The sequence below is a fragment of the Bos indicus genome, chromosome 15 (genome assembly GCF_029378745.1).
Source record: "Bos indicus isolate NIAB-ARS_2022 breed Sahiwal x Tharparkar chromosome 15, NIAB-ARS_B.indTharparkar_mat_pri_1.0, whole genome shotgun sequence".
In the NCBI taxonomy this organism is placed as follows: domain Eukaryota; kingdom Metazoa; phylum Chordata; class Mammalia; order Artiodactyla; family Bovidae; genus Bos; species Bos indicus.
Genome location: NC_091774.1, coordinates 64,175,469 through 64,198,519, shown reverse-complemented (window position 1 = coordinate 64,198,519; position 23,051 = coordinate 64,175,469). Strand labels below are relative to the sequence as shown.

The following is a 23,051-nucleotide window of genomic DNA, read 5'->3' as shown; positions in this document are numbered from 1 at the left end:
AGAGAGAAATGAGCAGTCAGCTTGCCCTGGAGCACCTACTTCAGGGAAAGGCCGGTGGAGGTGGTCCCACTTCAGAAGCTTCAGGTACGCGTAATTCTGCACGGCCACGGGATCCAGCTGGGGACTGTCCCCAGAGCTGGTGGCCCCTCCCGCAGCTGGCAGCGCGTTTTTATACTTCTGACTCATAAGGTCATCTGTGGCTTCCTGCAGCCACTGGGTGACAAAGTCCAGGGAATCTGTGAAAAAGCAAGACTTGGAACATTACTGAACACTCTCAGACACTTCCCAGAATTACTTTAGGGAAGATCATCCTGGAAGTGTGGTAAAGTACAGAACATGGACTTTGGCATCAAACAGACCTCGGTTTACATCACAGGACCGGCAATTACCAGTTGAGTAACCTTAGGTTCGTCATAGTCTGTCTGACTGTCAAGGTTCTTAACATAATCAAAGGTCTGGCACCGGTGCCATTAGTGGTAGCGAACCTGCCTGCCAACGCAGGAGACATAAGAGACACGGGCTCGATCCCTGGGTCGGGAAGGGCATGGCATCCCTGGAGGAGGGCATGGCAACCCACTCCAGTATTCCTGCCTGGAAAATACAGTCCACAGGGTCGCACAGAGTCAGACACGACACGCAACTTAGTATGCACGCACCAGCGCCACCCCAGAGGCGGCTGTGAGGGCTGACCGTGACGGCGGGCGCAGCGCACCACCCTGGTCTTGCCACCTCAGATCTTCGGCAGACTTTTGCTCTTCTCTCTCCCACCCCAGCCACTCATGCATGACACGCGGCTGGAAGCTCTGGTAAGTCCAGCTCAGTGAGATGTGAAAATTCCTGCCCAGGGACAGATGGGGGGAGATGCTGGCTAGAGTTCCCAGTGTAAAGTACCCTCCACACTGAAAATGAGGCTTGTCCTTGTCTAGATCTCAGCCTCCTATCAATCTGGTTTCCGGTCAGCCTCGCTGGGGTAAGTCCTGTCACCTGTTTGGTACATACTGCATGGCATTTGGGGGGACACCCCCACCCCAGCGGGGGGACCTTGTTGTCTCCCATCTGCCGGCATGCTTTCCTACTCTTCTAAGCTGAGTAGATACCCGGGATTCTGAGGGACACAAGAGCAAGAAGATGAAGCTTCTGTCCACATTGTCTGAGCAAAAAAAACCCTCTGACAGGACACGAGTGGGCTGCAGCCCCATCAGTGGAGGCCGCCTTGCCACCAAGCGGGCAGTCGAGGGCACGGCTGGAGTCCGCTCTTCACGGCTGCAGCCGGACACACCTCTGGTCCTGCCCACACGCTGATCACGCCGAGCTCTCGGTTCTGGGCTTTGCTCTCCCTTTAGCCTCTGGAGGCAGCATTCTATAGGCCACCAGCTCTGGGAAACCTCGGCTTTCATGCTGCGAGTGACTCTGACCGGCTGCCGGCACCTGACCCTTACTCTAAGGCTCTTCAGCCTGTAAACTGTAACCCTGCTGTCTCCTGAGGCGCAGGACAATACTGGTTGAGAAAAAGAGCTGAGTGGGTCAATTTTGTACTCGCAGGCGTTCCCTAGTTGCAGTGTGAGGGCTTCCCACTAAGATGGCTTCTCTTGTTGTGGAGCACAGACTTCAAAAGTTGTGGTGAGTGGGCTTAATTGCCCTATGGGATGTGTAATATTCCCCTACGGGGAAGTGAACCTGTGTCCCCTGTATGGACAGGCGGATTCTTAACCACTGGACCACCAGGGAAATCCCTGTGGTCATAAGTTCTGGTCAAAAATCCCTCAAAACCTATTTCCACATCTGTAAAATTGGTTTAAAAAATAGTGTCTACCTCCTAGGCTTACTGTGAGGTCATCTGTGGCAAAGCCGGTACATAGTCAATTCAAGCAGGGGCACTGAATTAACAACTTTGATCAGACTACACAATCTATCCAGAGACTGCCATTTTCATCTGTGACCAGCAAATTTACAGGCTAAAAGGAACGCGTAATAAATTGGAACTGAAGACCGCAATTCACTGAGACCATCTGCTGCCAAGGCAGAGACCAAAAAAAGGACCCTAGCAATGCAACATAGTTTGGCTCCAAAGTTAACCGTTCCCAGCAATCATCTGAGACATTCATAAAAATGAAACCTTTTCTGATTATGAAACCAGAAGATCTATACACACAACAAAGCGAAATTTCTTGATGTACCTCATAGAGAAAAGAAATGTGAGCTAAACAGTCCTAAGAAGTTTGTCACATTTTAAAAATCAAGGCCAAGTAAACAATTTACCTCAAATTGATGTTTTCGTTAAAAATTCATTTAATTTAGGACTTCATTGTTCTTTTAAATTTCTATTCTCCTCATCTACTTACAGTCCTCTTGCTTGTCAACTAAGTTATCAAGGCCTAACGTCTTGTTTTTCTGTCTTCAAATGAGACTACTGTACTTCCATACTGGGCTTCCCAGGTGGCTCAATGGTAAAGAACTCACCCGCCAATGCAGGAGACATAAGAGATGCTGGTTCGATCCATGGGTCTGGAAGATCCCCTGGAGGAGGGCATGGCAACCCACTCCAGTATTCTTGCCTGAAGAATCCTATGGACAGAGAAGCCTGGCGGGCTACAGTCCATAGGGTCACAAAGAGTAGGATATGACTGAAGTAACTTAGCACGCACGCACGTATTCCCATATTAAATTTTCATTTTGTTTTGAAAATATCATTTTGCAACAACCTACAGTGACTAAAATGAAAAAAACACAGACAACAAATAAGTACCACAAAACACTAAACATACTTGGCTGCTTCTCCAAGAACTCCTGAAACTGCTTCCTTTCATACTCAATCGACTGCTGCATGAGATGCGGCCTAATGCTACTGACGGCAAAGTTGGCCATGTCCACCTTCATTAGGTCCAACACTGAAAAAATCGCCCTGGAAGAGATAAGAGGATTTAGCACTAGGCAACTGCAAAGTCAATACTGCTGTTTAAAAAAAAAAAAATGAAGTGAGCTGATTTGAGGTAGTTTTTTCATCCTGGAAAGGGCAGCAAGAAAAGTTGGAGAAGCCATGAGAAAGCAGATTAAGAAAAACAAATTTAGAAGAAAGGACTGCAAATTTTTAAGCTGCTCTCTGATCTCACCCATGCCCCTAGGCAAACATCACTTTCCCCACTGCCTGTCTGGCCCAGAGCTCATTCCTTGGCTCTGGGTCAGCCCTCACGGCAGCAGAGGAAGAATGGCCCCAGACCATGGCCCCAGACCGAGGTTAAGAGCACAGAGCTCACCACGGGGTCTCCAAGCTTACAGGTTATTTTCCTTTCCTAGGAGAGAAAGACAATTAACTCTCTCCTTTCTCTTCCCCTGCCCTAGTCTCTGAATTCCAGGGCAGGTTTTATGCTCTGGCTTTGGCAGCATAATTGTGAGTTTGTGCTCTGAAAGTACCCAATGGGCAAAACTGACATGATACCAAAGATGCCTTCCACAGCATGCCCCCCCATACCTGCAGCACTGCTGCCTCGCGACCACCTGCAGAAGGTGGGGAAGAACCAAGGTGGGGTTTCGGTGTGGCCCTACACAGAGGGAAGAGTCAGATCAAACATCCTCAGGGTCTCCTGACGCCCTCTGGGGCTGACAGGACATCATACAACAGAATGAACTCACCCACACACAAGATGATCACGTATGGGACAGGATACATGGTCTGAGGAACAATTCGGGGCCTCTCCCCGCCACCACTCTGTCCCACTCCCAAGTATACGGGGCAGCCCACTTTCTGGAGGGCCTTGTGCCTCTCCTTTGAGCATTCCCAATAGGCCCCTGAATTCACCTACAGGAACCCAAGGACTACTGGAAAGTGCCAGCTGGCAGACCACTGACTGGAAGTGACCCACAAGTTTTGTGCTCACAGTGTTTTTAAAGGCTGGGATTTCTAGTTTCTCTTGAAAAATCAAAAGATCTGGCAACCCGGGCCCACATTCCATCTCAGCTACACCGGTTGGCGCTAAGCAGCCACTGCAGCCTCCTTCAGTAAGGTGTGTACACCCGGTTTCCCCAGGCCCTTCTCCTTCCAGCAGGAATCTGAGTTTGCTACAAGCTACTTCCCCAGAGGATCTCTTCCAAGGAATTCCGCATTTAACTTGGCTAGATTATGGCTCTTAAAAGTGAAAGTTGAGTTGCTCAGTCATGTCCGACTCTTTGCGTCCCCATGGACTGTAGCCCGCCAGGCTAGTCTGTCCATGGGATTCTCCAGGCAAGAATACTGGAGTGGGTTGCCATTCCCTTCTCAAGGGGATCTTCCTGACCCAGGGATTGAACCTGGGTCTCCTGCATTTCAGGTAAGATTCTTTACCATCTGAGTCACCAGGGAAGCCTAGATTATGGGCTCTTACTGACTATCTTATTTCTACTAACACCATGCCTAGCACATAAGAGGTACTCAGTAAGAGCTTGTTGAATGAATGAACAAATCAATAACTATCTTGAGGCAGTCTTTTAAACATTTTCTATCTAAACCTTGAGATAACCTTACAATGCCGGGTGTTTTTCTAGGTAATGAATATTGATAGCATGATGATGTCAAGAAAGCTAGAAATGAAACTTTTTTTGCTTATAAAACTTTTGAAAAGGAACCTGCTAACATGCAATGAGTCTTAAAACTGTTCACATCCTCTGACACAGTAATGTCATTTTAAGAATCTATCTTTACAAAATAACCTAAAATACAGAAAAACGTTTTGTGCAGAGATATTTTCTCTACAGGGTTAAGTACTAAATAACTATACAAGATCTAATTGTATATCTTAACAGAGAAACAGTTAATAATATCTATGAAAAAGGATGCTTTGCAGCCACTGAAAATACTTATGAGGAGTTTAAACAAGTGATATAGTTGGTTATAAAAGGGCAATGCAAGAGATCCTTGGAGTGTCAGAACTATTTAGTATCTTGAATGTGGTGGTGGATATGCAAACTCAGGTGATAAAATTGTATAAAAATTACTATACATAAACACATACATGTGTATATAGGAAATCTCAATGAGATCAGTGGACTGTATCAGGATCAACACACTGAGGATGATAGTTTTGTGAAATGTCACCCTTGGGAGAGGTGGGATAGAGTGCACTGCATTATTTCTTACAACTCCATGTGAATATACAATTATCTCAATGACACTTTCAGTGAAAAAATAAATGAAATAATTAGGGTGTAATACTAATGAAAAAAAGTTAGGCTTGCAATGCCCACTGGAAGGTCTTCTTTGGTTCAGCTGAACAGACTCACAAGACAACTGTAAACCACAGGTCTGACACCATCTATCCACACAGCTTGCCAACAGGGTGACACCAAGCACTCCTTTGCAAGAAGAGTTACAATATCAACCATGAGCAGACAGCTCAGAAATGTGGGAGCCCCCCCCCAGCTTAAAAGCTCATAACAACTCCAAGGTATGCCTTTTAGGGTGTCTATGGGGGGCATGTCCAGTTACAAGTTACCCCCAACAACTACTAGGCAACACTGCTTATGGGGAAAATAACCTCTGGCTGGTAAATTGCCTGTGGACAGAAAGGAATAATGAACTACAAATACTGGATGGGATACCATACTTGGTATTTCCTCAAGTGGGGAAACTTTTTTTGTTGTTGCTGGGGGTAACTTGTAACTGGACATGCCCCCCATAGACACCCCAGAAGGCATACCTTGGATATATTTTGGAGAAGGCAATGGCACCCCACTCCAGTACTCTTGCCTGGAAAATCCCATGGATGGAGGAGCCTGGTAGGCTGCAGTCCATGGGGTCGCAAAGAGTCGGACAGACTGAGCGACTTCACTTTCACTTTTCACTTTCATGCACTGGAGAAGGAAATGGCAACCCACTCCAGTGTTCTTGCCTGGAGAATCCCAGGGAAGGGGGAGCCTGGTGGGCTGCCGTCTATGGGGTCACACAGAGTCGGCCACGACTGAAGCGACTTAGCAGTAGCAGCAGCATATATATTTAGAAATACACAGTCAAAAGACTAAAGGAAATTAATATGGACTGAAAGTTAATAGGATTATTTTAATGTTAAATTTCTTAAATATCCTGGTTGTATTCTGATCATGTGAGAGAATATCCACAATCTCAGGAAGTACTTGCTGAAATAGTTAAGGGTGAAATATAACATCTGACATTAACCGTCAGAAGGTTCATGGAAAAATACACACATACGTGCATACATCCTCAGTGTATGATGGAGCAAACTGACTAAATGTTAAAAACCGGTGGATCTGTGTAAGTGTTATATAAGTGTTGCAATTTTTCTGTAGATTTCTAATTTTTTAAAATAAAATGCTGAGGCAAAAAAACTAAAAAAATTTATATATCAATATGACAATAGTGATTGTGCCTTTGTGTGATCAAATTATGGGTGAATTTTTTCCTTTCTACTGTTCTGTAGTTTACAAAATGTTTGCTTTTTAAATAATATTCCATGTGTTTTTGTTCTATTGGATTTATATTGATTTTAGTAAAAAACAGATTTAAATTTTAACTTTTTAAAAATATATGCTAATGATCAGTCTTTGCCTTGATTTGCCTTCAGTCATTTAAAGAGTATACACACTATAACCTCACCCAGAGTCTCAAGTTCACTGTCTTTTCCTCTTTTCCTTCAAGCTTTCCCCTTCTCTTCACTTCCTTTTTTCCCTCCCTTTCTTCTTTAATTATAATCATTATTTTAAAAAATATGGAACACTTCACAGATTTGCAAGTCATCCTTGCCAAGGGATCTGTATTGTTCCCATTTTCGGATATGCGCTGCTGACATAGGCACAACAAAATGTCTGTTTTTAATCTTTTTTTTTTTAAGGCATGAATACTTACACTTGAGGAAGTCTGACTCTGAAAACAGGCTACGTGTTTTAGGTGCCCTGAAGTTGACTAGCACAATACCCACCTGAAAAGGGGCACGATCTCCTTAATGTCCTTTAGTTTCTTCACTTCCTCATCTCGCACAGGCGCACACAGTGTCCCCATCATGCCAATAATGAATTCTGCCAGCTTAGAAATGTCCAGGGCCCCGTTCTCGGCCTCCTGCTTTATCAGATCCAGGTCCAAGACTTCTGTTATCTGGTTTCTCAGTCTAGTGTGACCAGGCAGCAAGAAAGACAGGAGAGTCTACAAGAGAGCACAGCCAAACTCATCAAAGCCTCCTAGGCAGATGGCATTTTTTATCATATGTAAAGGAATTTACAATTACCCAAAAAAGGGCTTACCAACTGTTAGTGTAATGGTGCACATATTTTAAGCTCTTATTCAACAAATCTATAGGAAAACATGTTTACAAATCATTTAGACTAGCTATTTAAGCTTCCATTTAAGCTCTAAGGAAGAAATCAACTGGACATAGGAAGAAAAAAACTGTTAAAAGTGAAAAAAAAAAAAAACCCACCACATTAATTAATGTGAGCCTGTGAACCCATGACAAATAGTAATTTCCAGACATATTACTTCTTTGAGAAACTGTTGCTAACGATATTGTAAAAACAGTTCTACCCACCACTTCATATCCCAAAGTCTTTATCCCAAAGTCTGAGTCACTTTCTTTATCCCAAAGTCTGAGTCACTTTTCTGGTCTTTATATATTGAAGGTGTTTATATCTGTTAAGATTTTTATAAATCATCATATTTTATAAAATAACTTTTTTTCTTTAAGTAATTCTGCTTTTAAAAACCTGAACCTTTTTTCATTTATAAGAGTAACGCCCTAGGTTATCATAGCTTGTTTGAAAGTTTTTAAAGGGCAGTAAGCCACAAATACACTAAACCCACATTTCAGCATGCAATTTAAAATCTTCATCCTTCAATTTCTTTAAAGCCTTCTGGTACACTAACACAGAGAGGTGGGCTTAAAAACCCCTAACACACCAGGAAAGCACCACGACTTGCTCTTTGCCTCACCTCTTTGATCTCACCAACAAGCTTGATGGCCCGGTCATACGTTGGGGGGACTTCACTTAGCTGGACACTCAAGCAATCCCAAAAAGCTTTATGGACAATATCCTTTACTCTCTTCTCCAAGCTGGAGGCAAATGGAAAAAAAGCAAATATTGTCTCAAATCACTCTCAAAAGCACAAATTCTATGGGTTTAGAGTGAGAAATTTTTTAAATTATTTGGATGAAGGAAAGAGTTCCCAGACATACTTAAACCAATCACATACCTTATTTTTAGTTAGTGATTTATTTCAATAAGTACCTTTCTTAATAAGTATTTTTTCAATGGAGAGAATAACTTTCTTCTGGTTTGATAGGTGGTATTAGTCCAATTAACAGCCTATACCAGTGCCATATGATAAAAATAATACTGGAAAGCTCAGATCTGTTCATTTAAGTTCCCTGATATCAGAAAATTTCTTAAGATGTTTATGATTAAGTAGTTTAAGACTTTAAACTTGAAGTTTTTTCCCTAAAATTACCCTATTCTCATGTGACATATGGGACAACTGTTTAATTAGGTACCAGATTATAACAATTTATATATATTATTTCAGGAAAGCCAGTCTTTATGTCATGAGAGCAAAACAAGTAATTCTTCACTAGGAACATGAAAAAGTGCTATCCTTGCAGAACATACAAGAAACATTTGTAAAGTCCTATTTAGAAGCCTCACGTGGGAGACACTGTAGCTTGCTGACTCAGCAGTCACTGCTCTGTCAACAGAAACCCAAGTTTTTCATGGTACTTTCACAATTATAATAGGAAATGTTTTTTTTCCTTCTTGAGACAACCCATCTTTTAACAGTGTATCTTACAATCAATAGAATTTCAGATTCAACACAATATGGGCCAGGTGCTAGGTAGGGATAGAGAATAAAGGACAGTCCTTGTCTCTGAGGAGTTTACAATCTGGTAACGAAAGACAGTAAACCAACAACTACAGTACAATGTGACAGTTACAAAGAAGAAATGAAGGAAACAGTACTATGAACACACAAAAGGAGGCAGCTAAATGCTATGACGGGGGAGACACTAACATGGAAGACCTCCAGACCTTTTATTTACATTGTCAAGAATCAGTGGTCCTGAGATACACTTTCAAACTCTGATAACTCCAAGGATAAGGAATATTTTTTAGCAACATACAAAAGGAAAAATATTTTAGAATATATACATCAAGTGAAGAAAATATTTCCAGAACTGGGAAATGGCAATGTCCTACTAAACAAGATAACTCAGTAACCACCTTACCTGTCTTCTGGTAACTCAACGGGTTTAATCTGAAAGTCTCCATTTATAACAATCTCATGGGCTAGGGCCATGTTAGTGACTCCTTTCGCTGTCTCTAGAAGTTCTTCTACTGTCACGAATCGAGGAGGACTAGCTGTAACAAAAGTCTGGTGTAAGAGGTTTGCTCCTCTAAATTAGGATTTTCTCCTAAAATTTTTATTAATTTTAGAAAGCAGTGTTTCTCCTACTAGCTAACAGCTAATAATTTCAGTTATGCCTCTACTTATGAAAATATTCTGGCTATTTCAAACAAGAGAATTGTACCTATTTCATATTCATTTTTTTCTTTTAACCTAGAATCCTAAAAGCAGAGATCATTTACAATACTCAAAACATTTTTCCCCCCTTGGTAAAACTGGTCAATGGCAAATGATTACAATAAATGAAAACTTAGAAAAACTTTTTAAAGTTACTGATTATCACTTTCCCAACAAGCTGAGAATTTATTTTCTAATCCCTAAACCTCCTGTCCACCCTAAATAGAAAAAAAGACACCAGATTTAAGATCTCCTCTTTTGTTCCCATTAGCAGTTTACTTTTCACTCCATCATTAACACTGTGCCACAAATGAAGTGAAGTGAAGTCGCTCAGTCGTGTCCGACTCTTTGTGACCCCATGAACTGTAGCCCACCAGGCTCCTCCATCCATGGAATTTTCCAGGCAAGAGTAATGGAGTGGGTTGCCATTTCCTTCTCCAGGGGATCTTCCTGACCCAGGGATCTCCTGCATTGCAGACAGGCGCTTTACCGTCTGAGCCACCAGGGAAGCCCCTGGTGCCATGAATGAATCTCCCCAAATAAAAACAGCAGTGAGTACTTTAGGGTGCCAGGGGCTGTTTAAACAATGCTAAAACTACTTCTGGGATACTAGGGCAATATAAGAATTCAGAGATCGACAGATGAACAAATCAGAGTCCGTGTGACACAAGAATTTCTGGAATGCAGGCCCAACGAACCAAAAACCTCAGTTATGTTTGATTTCTCCCTTTCCACCACTGTTACCCAGGTCCAGTGAGTTTTATTTCTGTATCACCTGTGGCAATACCCTCATAATGGCTTTCTGTTCTTCTCTTTCTTTTGATAAAGTTTGAGACTTAAATTCCAGGGGGGAGAAAAAAAACAAAACTCATAAATCTCCTCAGGTGTTCTGAGCCAAGGAACACAGGGAAATTCCTATGCTTAAAAAGTCAGTGATTACTACATGTGTGTTTTTGGTATATCAATTATACCTTAATAAAGCTATTTTTTTTTTTTTTTTTTTTAAGCCCATGACAGAGGATCTTTAACTTAAAATCAGGGAGAGAGCTTATGCTGGCCCCCCTCCAGGTTTCTGATTTAGCCTGTCTGGGGCGGGGCTGGAGAACTACATTTCTTGGAAGATTCCACCTGATACTGAAACCATACTCTGAGAGCACTGGCCTGGAGGATGATTATATTAATTTTACACAATGGTGATAAATCTGGGCTTAAAATGGCACTGGTTTCCACATGGTTTAACAGCTGTAAAAATCTTGCTAGGTCACTGAAAAGTTATTTTCTCCCTTCTTTCCCTTTTTTCATTTGCTCACCAGAAAAAGGAATCAAATCTAAGAGCTGGTCATATCCTGTCTGGTAAAAATCTTTTTTTAGTCATGTAAGGGGAAGTTGAAAAACTTCACAAAATTCTTTTCAGCATTTTCAGAGAATAGTAATAAAAATAATAAATAAAATTGAGTTTGTGGATATCAGTAAAATGCAATGAATATCCAAAATCAAGGCCCAACAGATCTTTTCAATTCTCAGTATTACTTAGCTGTCAATTTCTACCAAATTGATCTACTGATAAAATGAAATTCCAGTCAAAATCCCAGCAAGGTTTTTGTTGAAATTGCCAAATGGACTCTTAAACTTGGATGGAAATGTACCGGACCTAGACAGGTCAAACTATTTTGGAAAAGAAATTTGGAGGCCTTATACTGACTGATTTAAAGAAAAGCAATAATAATTAAGACAGCATGTGGGAATTCCCTGGTGGTCCAGTGGTTGGGACTGCATACTTTCATTGCAAGGGAAACAGGTTCCATCCCTGGTCGGGGAACTAAAATGCCATATGCCGCAAGACGTTAAAGAAAAAAAGCAAAAAAGACTGTGTGCGCCTGGCATGACACAAGATATTCAGATGAACTGAAGAGAGCAGAGGATCCCAAACTAGACTGGGACACACACATACATATGTATGGAAAGTGAAAGTGTTATTCCCTCAGTTGTATCTGACTCTTTTGCCACCCATGGACTATAGCCAGCCAAGCTCCTCTGTCCATGGGATTTTCCAGGCAAGAATACTGGAGTGGGTAGCCATTCACTTCTCCAGGGAATCTTCTGGATCCAGGGATCGAACCCAGGTTTCCTGCACTGCAGGCGGATTCTTTACCATCTGAGCCACCAGGGAAGTACATATATATATTTGTGGTCAATAAGGGGAGATTAGTTTTTTCATCAAATTGTGCTGAAACAATCAGAAATCTATTTGTAAAAAAATTACCCTTGACCCTTACCTCAAATGATAAATAAAAACTAACTCAAAATGAGTTTCACAGCTAAATATAAAAACTAAGACTATACAACTTCTAGGAGAAAACACAGGCCAAAATCTTTGCGATCTTGGAATAGGCAAAATAGATAAGATACAAAAAGCTCAAAATACAAAAGAAAATTTATAAATTAAACACAAAAGTTAAAACTTTTGCTCTGTGAAAGACTATATTAAGAAAATGAAAAGGCATGCCACAGATGGAAGAAAATATTTACGAAACAAATATTGGATAAAGGACTTGTAACCAGAATATATAAAGAACTTTTACAACTAAATAATAGGAGACAACCAGTACCAAATGGCAAAAGATTTGAACATTTCTACGAAGCAGATAAACAAATGGCCAGTCAGAGCATGAATGGTCAACATCATTACGATCATCATTAATCATAAGGGAAATGCAAATCAAAACCAGACAGATACCACTATCCACACCTACTAAATGAACCAAAATTAAAGAGACTAATTCTACCAAGTGTTGGCACAGATGTGGAATAACTGCACTCTCATACATAAGTGGTAGGGATGCCAAATGGTACAGCCACTTTGGAAAAGAGGCTCTTGGTTTCTCATAAACTAAAACATACACTTATCACCTGATCTAGCAACCTTGCTCATAGGTGTTAACCCAAGAAAGTGGAGAACATTATGGCCATTTAAAGATCTGTACTCAAAAGCTCATAACCGTCAAAATGTCCATAAACCGCAAAATGGATAAACAATTGTCGCACGACCTCACCAGGGAACACTACTCAGCAATAAAAAAGGAACAAAGTACTGACACGTGCAACAACACGGATGAGTCTGAAAAATACCGCCCCTGGGAGGGTCAGGTACAAAAAAGTACATACAGGAGAGTCTGTTTCTATGAAACTGTAAAAATGGCAACATTACAGCGACAGAAAGCAGATTAGGGCTGCTAAGAGCTGGCACTGGGGGAGTGGGAAGATTCACTGCAAAGGGACACAAGAGAATATTGAGAAGTGATAGAAATATTCTAGCAGCTCATGATTGTGGTCGTAGTGACAAAACTGTACATGTATTATCAAAACTCATCACTTAGAATTGGTGAATTTTATTATATATAGATTATACCTCAATAAAGTTGATTGAAAATTGTAAGGCACTCAGTAAGGATATGCGCATGTGCACGCTCTCTCTCTCTTTCTCTATATATACACACACACATTGTTAGTAAATTTCTTCAAGATAGTGTTTTCTGTTGCCACTTATCAGAAGATGGAGCTTTCACTGTGATATACTCAGTATCAGAACTCCACTGAGTTCTTTTACTTTTATAAAGAAATTCACAGACTGTCACCAGGGCTTCCAAGTTTTGTTTAAACCTTGGTTTTGCAAAAATATTCAAATGTCTGACCATCTTAAATTTATGAAAATCACAGAAACATATCATGTTCTCTCATAAGTTTACTACATATTTTTTTCAACAATTTTAGGCATTTGGGTAATTGATAAATTGGGTAATTGATAAATAAGGCAGTTAATACACTACCTAGTCATGAAATGCAGTGGACAGAGCAAGTCAGGAAGAAATTCAGCTCTCTCCAGACTGTGCAGTGTAAGCCTTGAACAAGTCACTTAAATGTTTAAGGCTCACTGTTTCCTAATATGGAAAAAGAAGATAAGACTGAGGGATGTTCTAGAAAAGACTGAGATTCTTTCCAGTTACAGGCAAGTGAATCTTCATTGTTTTGGGCCTATGTGGGACAAAACAGCTTGTACCAAGTGCTGAGACCATGAGACAACCAGGAAGAAGAAAGTTTTCAGGACCTGTCCAAGTTAAAGGCTACTTAAAAATTAGACTGATTAATGGAGGGTGTTTGATCAAGAAAGATGCAATTCTAAGACATGACCAGGGTATATTACATGTATAGGTTATTCATTGCATGCTAATCATAGGGTTGTGGGGTGGGTTTGTTGGGTTTTTTGTTTTTATTTTTGTTTTGAGAGTTCAGTCCCTGGGTAGGGAAGATCCCCTGGAGAAGGGAATGGCAACTGACTCCAGTATTCTTGCCTGGAGAATTCCACGGACAGAGGAGCCTGGTGGCGCTACAGTCCATGGGGTTACAAAGAGTCAGACAAGACTGAAGCAATTAACATACAACACATATGGAATTAACAGATACAAACTACTATACAAGCAACAAGGATTCACTATTTAGCACAGGGAACTATATTTAATACCTTGTAATAACTATCAAGGAAAATAACCTGAAACATATATATATATATAACTGAATCACTAGCTGGACACCTGAAACTAACATAATATTGTATTAATAAATCAACTATACTTCAATTTTCAAAAAATCACCATTAGAATAAAAGGGTAATATTGGTGCAAGACAGATCCACTGGTAAAGGCTAAAATCAGTGAGTTGAAGTTTAAGCAGAAACAGGATATTTGCAAAGTCACACAGTACTGCAGGGCTTCCCTAGTGGCTCAGCGGTAAAGAATCTGCCTGCCAATGCAGGAGATGCAGGTTTGATCCCTAGGTCAGGAAGACTCTTAGACAAGGAAATGGCAACCCACTCTAGGGCTTCCCTGGTGGCTCAGATGGTAAAGAATCTGCCTACAATGCAGGAGACCTGGGTTCAATTCCTGGGTTGGGAAGATCCCCTGGAGAACGGAATGGCAACCCACTCCCGAATTCTTGCCTGGAAAATGTCATGGACAGAGGAACCTGGTGGGCTATAGTCCAAGGGGTCACAAGAGAGTCATGACTCAGTGACTAAACAGCAACAATAACAACAAAAGTACTGTAAGCAGATAGGGTAGGTGGTCCCAGAGAAAAAGAACCAGGCACGATTCTCTTGATATAAGAAGCCATTTTGACCTAAGCCACTTTGTGATTTAAGCCTGGCCACAATGCTTGCCCTTGAGCAAATCTCAGTAATTCTGTAAGATAAACATTATGATCCAATATCTGATATCTTTGAGTTCTGTAGGAACTAAGGCCCCCAACCCAGGTGGAGGAGGGTAACTATCTGCTGAGATGGAAGTCTGGTTAGAACTGAGGGAATGTCACCATGGTGACCTTTTCTGACCCTCCTGGCTTCAATCATCAGGGGCTTCAGCTCTGGCAACCTTTATCCCAATTCCATGCAGAAGTCTCTGGTCAAGCCCCTTCATGAATATGAGGTACCCTTGGCTTAAAATTTCCCTAGTTTTGCTGTTGAGGGAGAAATTGCTTCGGAAAAGATCCCTGGTATTCTCCTTACTTGCTGCAAATAATAAATCCTCCCTTTTCCCACAAATAAATAAATAAAGTATTTGGAAGTAGAGAAACTTATGGGAAACATTAAGTTACAGTTGACTGATCCTTACTCTAAGGATCTCTATGTTTAAAGAATTAATTTTTTTAGAACCAAATAACCGCCTCAGATCAGTGCCAACTAATTCTGACAAGGCCAGCCATTTTTCCTTTTTTATATTCTGTATCAGCTATTAAACGTTATACGTGCAGGGTAAGCGGGTGAGGGTGTTCTCCCCACACCACCAAGCAATTCTCGGATACCAGACAAGTGTGCTGCAATTCTGACACTACCTACCTGGAGATAGTATCAGATTCCACAGGTTAAGGACACAGTCCCACAAGACTCCGCCCCCCGCCCCGCCTCCCCCCCACCCCCCGCCGCTTACTTTCAGAGGACAGTCCCAACTCCAGGGTGTCACCTGTGCTTCTGACAGACTGGCTGTGGATGGGAAGTTCCAACAACCCCTCACCCCCTTTTATTCGATTAATTTGCTGGAACAGCTCACAGAACTCAAAGAAACATTTTACTTACTAGATTACTGGTTTATTATAAAAGGATGTAACTCAGAAACAGCCAAATAGAAGAGAAGCACAGGGCAAGGTATGGGGAGGCGGGGCGCCACTCCTCCAGTGCCTCCATGGCCTCACTAGCCCAGAAGCTCTCGGAACCCGTCCTTCTGGAGTTTTCTCTCGGCTTCACTACATAGGCAAACTTGATAAAATAAATGGCCACTGGCAACTGTACAACCTCTAGCTCCTCCCTCCTCCCCAGAGGTGGGAGGGAAGGATGGGTAGGATTCAAAGTTCCGACCCTCTAATCTCAAGATTGAGTCCCCTTAGGTTAGGCTGTGCCTCATTAGAGTAACAAAAGACATCTTTCTAGCTCTCATCACTCAGGAGATTCAAGTAGTTTAGAAGTTCTGAGCCAGTAACCAAACATATTTCCCATTATAAATTACAGCATCACAGTTACCAACAGTATTTCTATCATTCAAACATTACTCTGTATTTTACTTTGCAAGTCTAAAGGCTATCTTTTTGCTTTTAATTTGTAGAACCCCAGATGTGATGCAGGGAAAGATTGAAGGCAGGAGGAGAAGGGAACGACAGAGGACGAGATGGTTGGATGGCATCACTGACTCAATGGACATGAATTTGAGTAAGCTCCGCGAGATGGTGAAGGACAGGGAAGCCTGGCGTGCTGCAGTCTATGGGGTCACAAAGAGTTGGTCATGATTGAGCCACTGAACACAAAGATGTGATTTTAGAGTTACTTTCAACTCATTAGCTATACATTTACACAGTTTGGGAGAAATGTCTGCAGATAACTAATTTCATATTTTATAAATTCTTTTTTATGCTCTCTGCAAGCAGTGATGCCTCCTGACCTGGTCCCCAAACTCCGGGGTGGCAGTTTTACCACTGGAGTCCGTAGCTCTATTCCTACCTATTATTTCAAGGAAAAAAGGGCAAGAAAGCCAGAAACAATATAGTTAGTCATTGATTTTAAACCTCATTTTGATATGGAACTGTGAGAATTTAAAGAAAGCTTTTCTGACCTTCCTAGAAAAATATATATACACAGATACGTTGATACACCTTTTTGACTCTTCCTGGATTCCCCAACACTTGATCATAGGTCTCAGGATAAGCTGCCTTAAGGACATAACTACATACAATGTCAACTAATACAGTCTAGTGCTGGCTTGACATTAATTTGGAATCATGCCATCAGACTGACAAGATGCCATAGGCAAGGCCATTAATCAAAGAACTGAAGATTCTAATCCAAAGGTACTTCTTTACCAGAAACTATAAGTGATAACACTACCATACTGGCCATCAACACCATATTACAGCCATCTCCTGGGTATCTTAAAATGCAACAGATGAAGGGATTTTCCTGGTGGTCCAGTGGTTAGGCTCTGCACTTTCACTGCCAAGGCTGTCGGGTCCCTGTTTGGGGAACTAAGATCCCACAAGTCACATGACATGGCCAAAGAATTTTTTAATAATAAATAAATGCAGTATGTTAGTAGCAGTAGTACTAACAACTAGTGTTTATCAAGCATTTATTATATGAAGACACTGTTGTAAGAGCTTTATATGAATTCATTTAGTCTTTACAATGACCCTATGAGATAAGCATATTTTCCTCCTTTTAAAAATGAGAAAACAGATGAAACTTTCTAACTATACGTTGGAGACAAGGTGTAACACAACCACATTAGACTGTTATTAACAGCATGTTTTCTTCCCTGAATACAATGTGACCTAGTAGTATATTTATCAAAATCTATTCGATGATAAATTACAATAAAATGGGGTCCACCAATGTCTGCTTTAAGAATACCATGTTGACTAATAAATTACCTGGGAGGGGCTTTTACCATTTTAATAGAAACATACCTTAAACTCCCAAATGTCTGTACTTTTTGCAAACATGAAGGATTACTGATCATTTGTACTTTAAAGAGATAATATCAACACTGACATTCTTAGACCATGACAATCCCTCTTAAAACTTTCATTTTTGGACTCACTTCAAAAACCCTGAGTATTCCTAATAAAAGACATGAGTTGGAGCATCTGCTGGGAATACTTGCGGAAATTGCCATCCTCTCATTGGCAAGGCCTGCTTCCTGCCAGGGATCTGAAGTGACTTCACCACACACAGTTAGTACACTGAATCCCCTCATCCTTGTGGGAACGATGCCCCCAGGCAGTGAAGTTAGGGTGTGGTGAACTCACAGTCAAAAACTTTTTTTTTTAACCTGCACAAGCACAGACCTGGCTAGAACCTTTCAAAACACTCTTAATTAAAGCTGCAATTTTCACTCCACCCTGTTTCTCAGAGCATTTCAGATAAATTGGAATGTCACTGAGGCTGGAGGAAAACAGCAATATTCTGAACATTATTCTAAAATGTGAGTTTCTCATGCAATTGAAAATCCATAAGTGACTGGGCTGTTAATTGTAAAACGGTTGCTATACTTAAATGCTAATTATTGGCAATTCTATCATACTATTAGAACCTAGCTCAAGGCCACATGTACAAGGAAGGATAATAAAAATATCATCCAAAAACAATGAAGATAATGCTTCTAACCAAAGTCAAATGTGCTTACAGTGAGGTCTTTGCACTCTTTGGGTGCTTGGAGAGCCCGACTTGATTTTTTTCTGTAAAGCTTCATCAGAAACTTCCACAGCATCTTCAAGGCCTTGCTCAGAATCACTTGATTTTGATTTTCCTGCTTCGTTTATATTGGACTTGTCAAGGTTTTCAGACATTCTCAATTAAGTTCATTCACTTTCCTAGAGGGAAAAAAAAAAAATGAACCAAAATGTTCTTGCTCTGACACTAACTGGCAGTGTGACTCTAAGCAAATGATTTAATCTCTTTGGGTTTCAGATTTCTCACCTGTAAAATAAATGGGCTTGCTAAGATCTTATCCTTATCCCACTGTAATATTCTACTTCCATGATTAAACAGATCACTTGTAAATGACACTTGTAACTATCAAATTCATGGACCTATACTTCAGAGAGTAACAACTTCGAATATTTTGTCCCAATTTGAGTACCATGTCACGAGAACATGGCCTTAACACTATAAACTGCCTGCTTGTATTTTAATCCATCAGTGATTTAATTCTTAAATTCTTTCATACCTGAGAGCTGAAAGGAAGACTCTGAAAATAATGCTTTTCACCAGCGTTCAAAGTAAATATACACTGGACTGAGATGTTGGTTCCCCAATCCTATTATGTGGATAAGACACCCGGGGATGACAAATAGAAGGCACAATCTCATGCAGCATTTAAGAAAAATGTGTGGGGCAAATATTTTTATTAATCCCTTGCCAGTCAGCAGGAAAAGATGGTGAGTAAAGTAGGAAGTTGCAAACCACCATAATGTATATGGTTGGTTGGGGTGTTAACTGTCTTAGGTGCTGATTAGAAGAGGACTAACGCTTAACATGTTGGTTTGGGCTAGTTAATAAAGGCCTAGAATAAAGGCCTTATTTACTATAAATGTTTCCTATCAAGTTTTTTTCCCCTAATTTTTTTTATTGAGTTCTTTATTCCTAATGGGCTTCCTAGTAAAGGAAAAGAAAGACACAATGTTTTCTGCATTTATAATACTGAAAATAATTAGCATCTGTACTAGTAGCACTTGAAGACCACAAAATATTTTCATAAGCACTAATTAGACTTTATTACACACCTGGAAGGTAATCCAAGGATCAAAAGAAATGTTGACCATTTTCAGGAGGTTTGGCAGACTCCTTTCTGCACATTAGAAGAATCACTTGATATAATTATCTGAACATCAGATAAACCCATTAAACAAAAAGAAGTTACTGGAACTGACATTTTCAGGCCTGTATTATTAATATGAAGGTTGCTTTAATGTCATTCCTTTTTAACCTTCCAGCATCCCACTCCAGACACCCATCTCCTCTGTCCTAAATCCTGTCTGGCTCTGGAAATGCTCCAAGAACCAAAAGGTAACATTACCAGCATCTTCTATGAAAGGACAAACAAAAACACTTCTAATTTTATCCTCTTCACATGTTGGGAATGAGCTGAGGATGAAGTAACTCATTCTGTGCAATAAGGAGAAAATGCAATTTCCAGGTCTTTTAATATTCAGTTTAGTAAACTAACCCATCTTTCTAAGATTTGGTTCAAGACCTATCCCTTCACGGGTCACTTGCCCAACCTCACCAGTGTTTGCTCCTTTCTCTGAACGCCTATAGGGATGGATGTTAGACATCTGGCATTCATCATTGCCTTAAAGACAACTCAAAATATGCAAATTTAAATAGGAATAGAACGATGAAAAGGCATGGTCGAGAGACATTCTTACAAGGAAATACAGTTAAACTTAAGCCTTAATGGCATTATGAAATCACTAAGCAGGAGAAACTAATTCTTCCCGGAAGGAGGTTGGGATAACCTTCCAGAAAAGGTGATATTTGAGCCTGTCTTTTTGAAAAGAGTAGGATTTCACTCAATTAAAAAACATTTGGAGGGAATTCCCTGGCGGTCCAGTAATTAAGGACTAGGCACTTCCACTGCAAGGGGACTTTGTTGGGGAACTAAAAAGCCATTCGGGTACAGCCAAAAAAAAAAAATCAAACACAAAACATCTGGAGGAAGAGAAGGTGAAAAGGGCGGCGTTTCACTTAAAGGGCAGGAGCAAAGGCAAATGAAAATACGCAGAACAAGCAGCAGGTGACAAAGGAGCGATGAGTTAGGATTAGATCGTAAAATTGCTAGTTCTTCTTAATAAAAAAAAAAAAACCCAAAACAAAACTCTTCACCTACATTTTTAACTTCTTACAGGCCAGACCAACCACATTCCCCACATATGCTCCACACATATATCCCCCGAACAGATACCCATTAAGTATTTACTGATAGCTGTCATCTATTTAAAGTCAGTTTATGCGGGAGGGCTGGGCGTTAGTCTCAGACATACCTGGGTTCCAATTCTGGCTCTTTATTAGCTGTGTTAACTTCCGTTTCCTCATCTGTAAAACGCAGCTACCTACCTCCTGGGTTTGGGGGAAGTGTCAATGACAGGACGTGCATAACGACAGCTGGTGCACAACCGGCTTCCAAAAATGGTAACTATAATTAGAGGGCTATATAGGACGCAGCGAGGAACCATTTAACTGCATGCAGTGTGCTCATTCATTCAATCCCCAACTCCTGCCATGCCTAAAAAGGGAACCGAGGGTAGGAGGATCCTCGCACTTGCCGTGAAGACTGTCTGAGCCTCACGCCGAGCCCAAGCTGCTCTCAAGAGTCTCCCCAGGAGAAAGGGTCTTTCAGCAACAGCAAGAAGCTCTGTCCAACGCCGGCGAGAAACCCTTTCCCCAGCACTCGGCGCCACGCACGCCCAGCGTCCGGATTCCGTTGTAAACAACTGTTTGGGCCTGAGAGGGAGTGGCCGGGCCGGGAGCTAGCGAGGCGCGCCTGGAGGGTGGCCTCGAGGGGCGGGACAAAGGCCGCGCTAAGCCTCAACCTGCCCGCTGTGTCTGCCTCTTCCTCGCCTCCACCCGACATCACTGGGCCCCGGTCGACGGAAAACGGCGAAGCAGCGTCTGCAATCTCGATCTCGTCCCTGGCGTGCGGGCTCCGCAGGGCTGCCAGCCTGCGCATCCGCTTCCCTCACCTGCTCCGGAGTGGGCGTCTTCCCTCCTGCCGCTCGGCCGGGGATCTGGCGGCGGCGGAGGCGGGGAGGATGCGCGGCGGGAAGGGCCGGTTCAACCTCTGCCCCCCGGAGGCCGCATCCCTCGCTGCGCTGCGAGCGGTCCTCCCCGCCGGGCTCGGGTGGGTAGCGGCCAGCGCGGCGGCTCCTCAGTGTCGGGTAGCGGGAGGAAGCGCTCAGCCGGGAGGCGCCTGTCCCACGTAGGGCGTCGCCATGTTCCCTTACGGAAAGGCGGGAGGTGCGGCCGGGTGCCAGCTGCGGGGGCCCAGTGGGCTGTGACTCGGAGCCGGGAGGCCCCCGCCCCAGAGAGGGCGGCGCCATGTTTCTGTACGGAAAAACGGGCTGCGGGGCAGGCGGCGCGGAGGCAGTCGAGGAAGGCGAAAGGATTGGCTGTTTCGGTGCAAAGCCTTCCCCGTCCTGGTTTTCAAATTTAAATATTACATCATGGTTTACAGCCACGTTATTTGTTCCCCTCCCCTCGTTTTTGGTTGTTAAAAAAAAAAAGTCATGCCCACCACCGGGATGGCCAAATTTCATTTTAACGGCACAGATTCGATTTGGTTTGAGTCATCTCTTTTATCTAAGCGGTCGCTACTGTGTCGACGGCAAGAGCGAGATCTTCGCCCTGAAAAGATGGAAGGCAAGGAGGCAAAGACGTCTCACGAGGGTTCAACTCGGTTTAGAGAGCTCAGAAACACAGCACTCAGCATTTTATGTGCCATATGTATTCTAGAAAGTAAACACACCGTGTTAAGACAAGCTTGTTCTGAAGCCTCCTTCCCCTTTGTCTCAGGTGCCCGGGCCGTGGCTGTCGCAGCCCTGAACAGTTGCTGATCCAAGAAAACCATGCTTTTCTCAGCCTGTATAGTAAGACAGCAAACTACACGAATAGAAATCGTTGTGAGGGGTCTATCTTCAAAAGTAAAAGTTCATAACTTTTATCTGTTCTTTTGAAAAATGCTTTAAGAATGAACATCAAACATGTGTGCCTTAAAATGAAGGTAACAATCAAGCCTCTTACCTGAAGCCTATAAACTTGTTAAATAACTAGAACAAAACAAGCTGGAGTGGAATTAGGAGTTGCTTTCAAATGCCACTTCTAAATAGATCACACATGGGCAGTTATTCCTACGTTAAAGTAAGAATTTTTCCTGAAACACAGTTCTCAGAAGAGGATTCACTTTGAGGGGGGAGGGGGGTGCCATAAGATATTAACTGGAACTAAGATTTAGGAAGAAAACATTCAGTTCTCACTTCAGAGTCTAGACGAATATACTTTTTGGTGTTGATGTTAAGTTGCTAAGGTGACTCTCTATGACCCCTTGGACAGCACCATGCCAGGCCTCTCTGTCCTCCACTATCTCCCAAAGTTTGCTCAATTCATGTCCATTAGTCGGTAATGCTATATAATCATTGCATCCTCTGCCACCCCTTCTCCTTTTGCCTTCGATCTTTCCCAGCATCAGGGTCTTTTTCAATGAGTCAGCTCTTCACATCAAGTGGCCAAAGTATTGGAACTTCAGCATCAGTCCTTCCAATATACCATAGTCTCTAAATTAGCTGTTCCCTTCTCCAGGGGATCTTCCAACCCAGGGATCAAACCCAGGTTCCCCACATTGCAGGCAGATTCTTTACCAGCTGAGCAAGGGAAGCCCTTCAGATCAGGGCTTACCATAAACATGACCAATTTTCTTAAAACTTTACGCTTATGAAGTTTGAGGTAAACTGTGGTTTTACTAGATTG

At 42.0% G+C, this 23,051-nt stretch overlaps 2 protein-coding genes and 1 long non-coding RNA gene across 5 annotated transcripts in view; 2 read left to right on the top strand and 1 right to left on the bottom strand.

Moving 5' to 3' along the window:
- Positions 1–18,376, bottom strand: part of TCP11L1 (t-complex 11 like 1) — a 30,454-nt gene extending 12,078 nt beyond the window's left edge. For 2 of the 3 annotated variants that reach the window (XM_019974587.2, XM_019974593.2), the window contains exons 1-6: positions 18,214–18,376; positions 9,198–9,330; positions 7,910–8,030; positions 6,906–7,126; positions 2,766–2,902; positions 40–236 (exon numbers count right to left, since the gene is read on the bottom strand). In XM_019974587.2, the coding sequence (XP_019830146.2) occupies positions 40–236; positions 2,766–2,902; positions 6,906–7,126; positions 7,910–8,030; positions 9,198–9,330; positions 18,214–18,376 (972 nt within the window). The remainder of the gene's footprint in view (positions 1–39; positions 237–2,765; positions 2,903–6,905; positions 7,127–7,909; positions 8,031–9,197; positions 9,331–18,213) is intronic. The other variant, XM_070804012.1, reaches the window with a different exon arrangement.
- On the top strand, positions 227–17,420 carry LOC139187352 (uncharacterized). The gene is made up of 2 exons (XR_011570903.1): positions 227–806; positions 16,141–17,420. It is a non-coding gene; the product is annotated as an uncharacterized lncRNA (long non-coding RNA).
- A 1,550-nt stretch (positions 18,377–19,926) lies between the features above and the next one.
- Positions 19,927–22,242, top strand: LOC139187247 (uncharacterized). Its single transcript, XM_070803259.1, has 3 exons — positions 19,927–19,968; positions 20,837–21,429; positions 22,101–22,242. The coding sequence occupies exons 1-3, from the start codon at positions 19,927–19,929 to the stop codon at positions 22,240–22,242; spliced, it is 777 nt and encodes a 258-aa protein (XP_070659360.1).
- Positions 22,243–23,051: the final 809 nt, after the last annotated feature.

Coding starts and splice junctions, on each gene's coding strand:
- LOC139187247 (XM_070803259.1), top strand. CDS start 19,927: ATGAAAAGGCATGGTCGAGAGACATTCTTACAAGGAAATACA. Junction 19,969..20,836: donor CATTCTTACAAGGAAATACA/GTTAAACTTAAG, acceptor AACCGAGGGTAG/GAGGATCCTCGCACTTGCCG. Junction 21,430..22,100: donor GTCCTCCCCGCCGGGCTCGG/GTGGGTAGCGGC, acceptor CCTTTGTCTCAG/GTGCCCGGGCCGTGGCTGTC.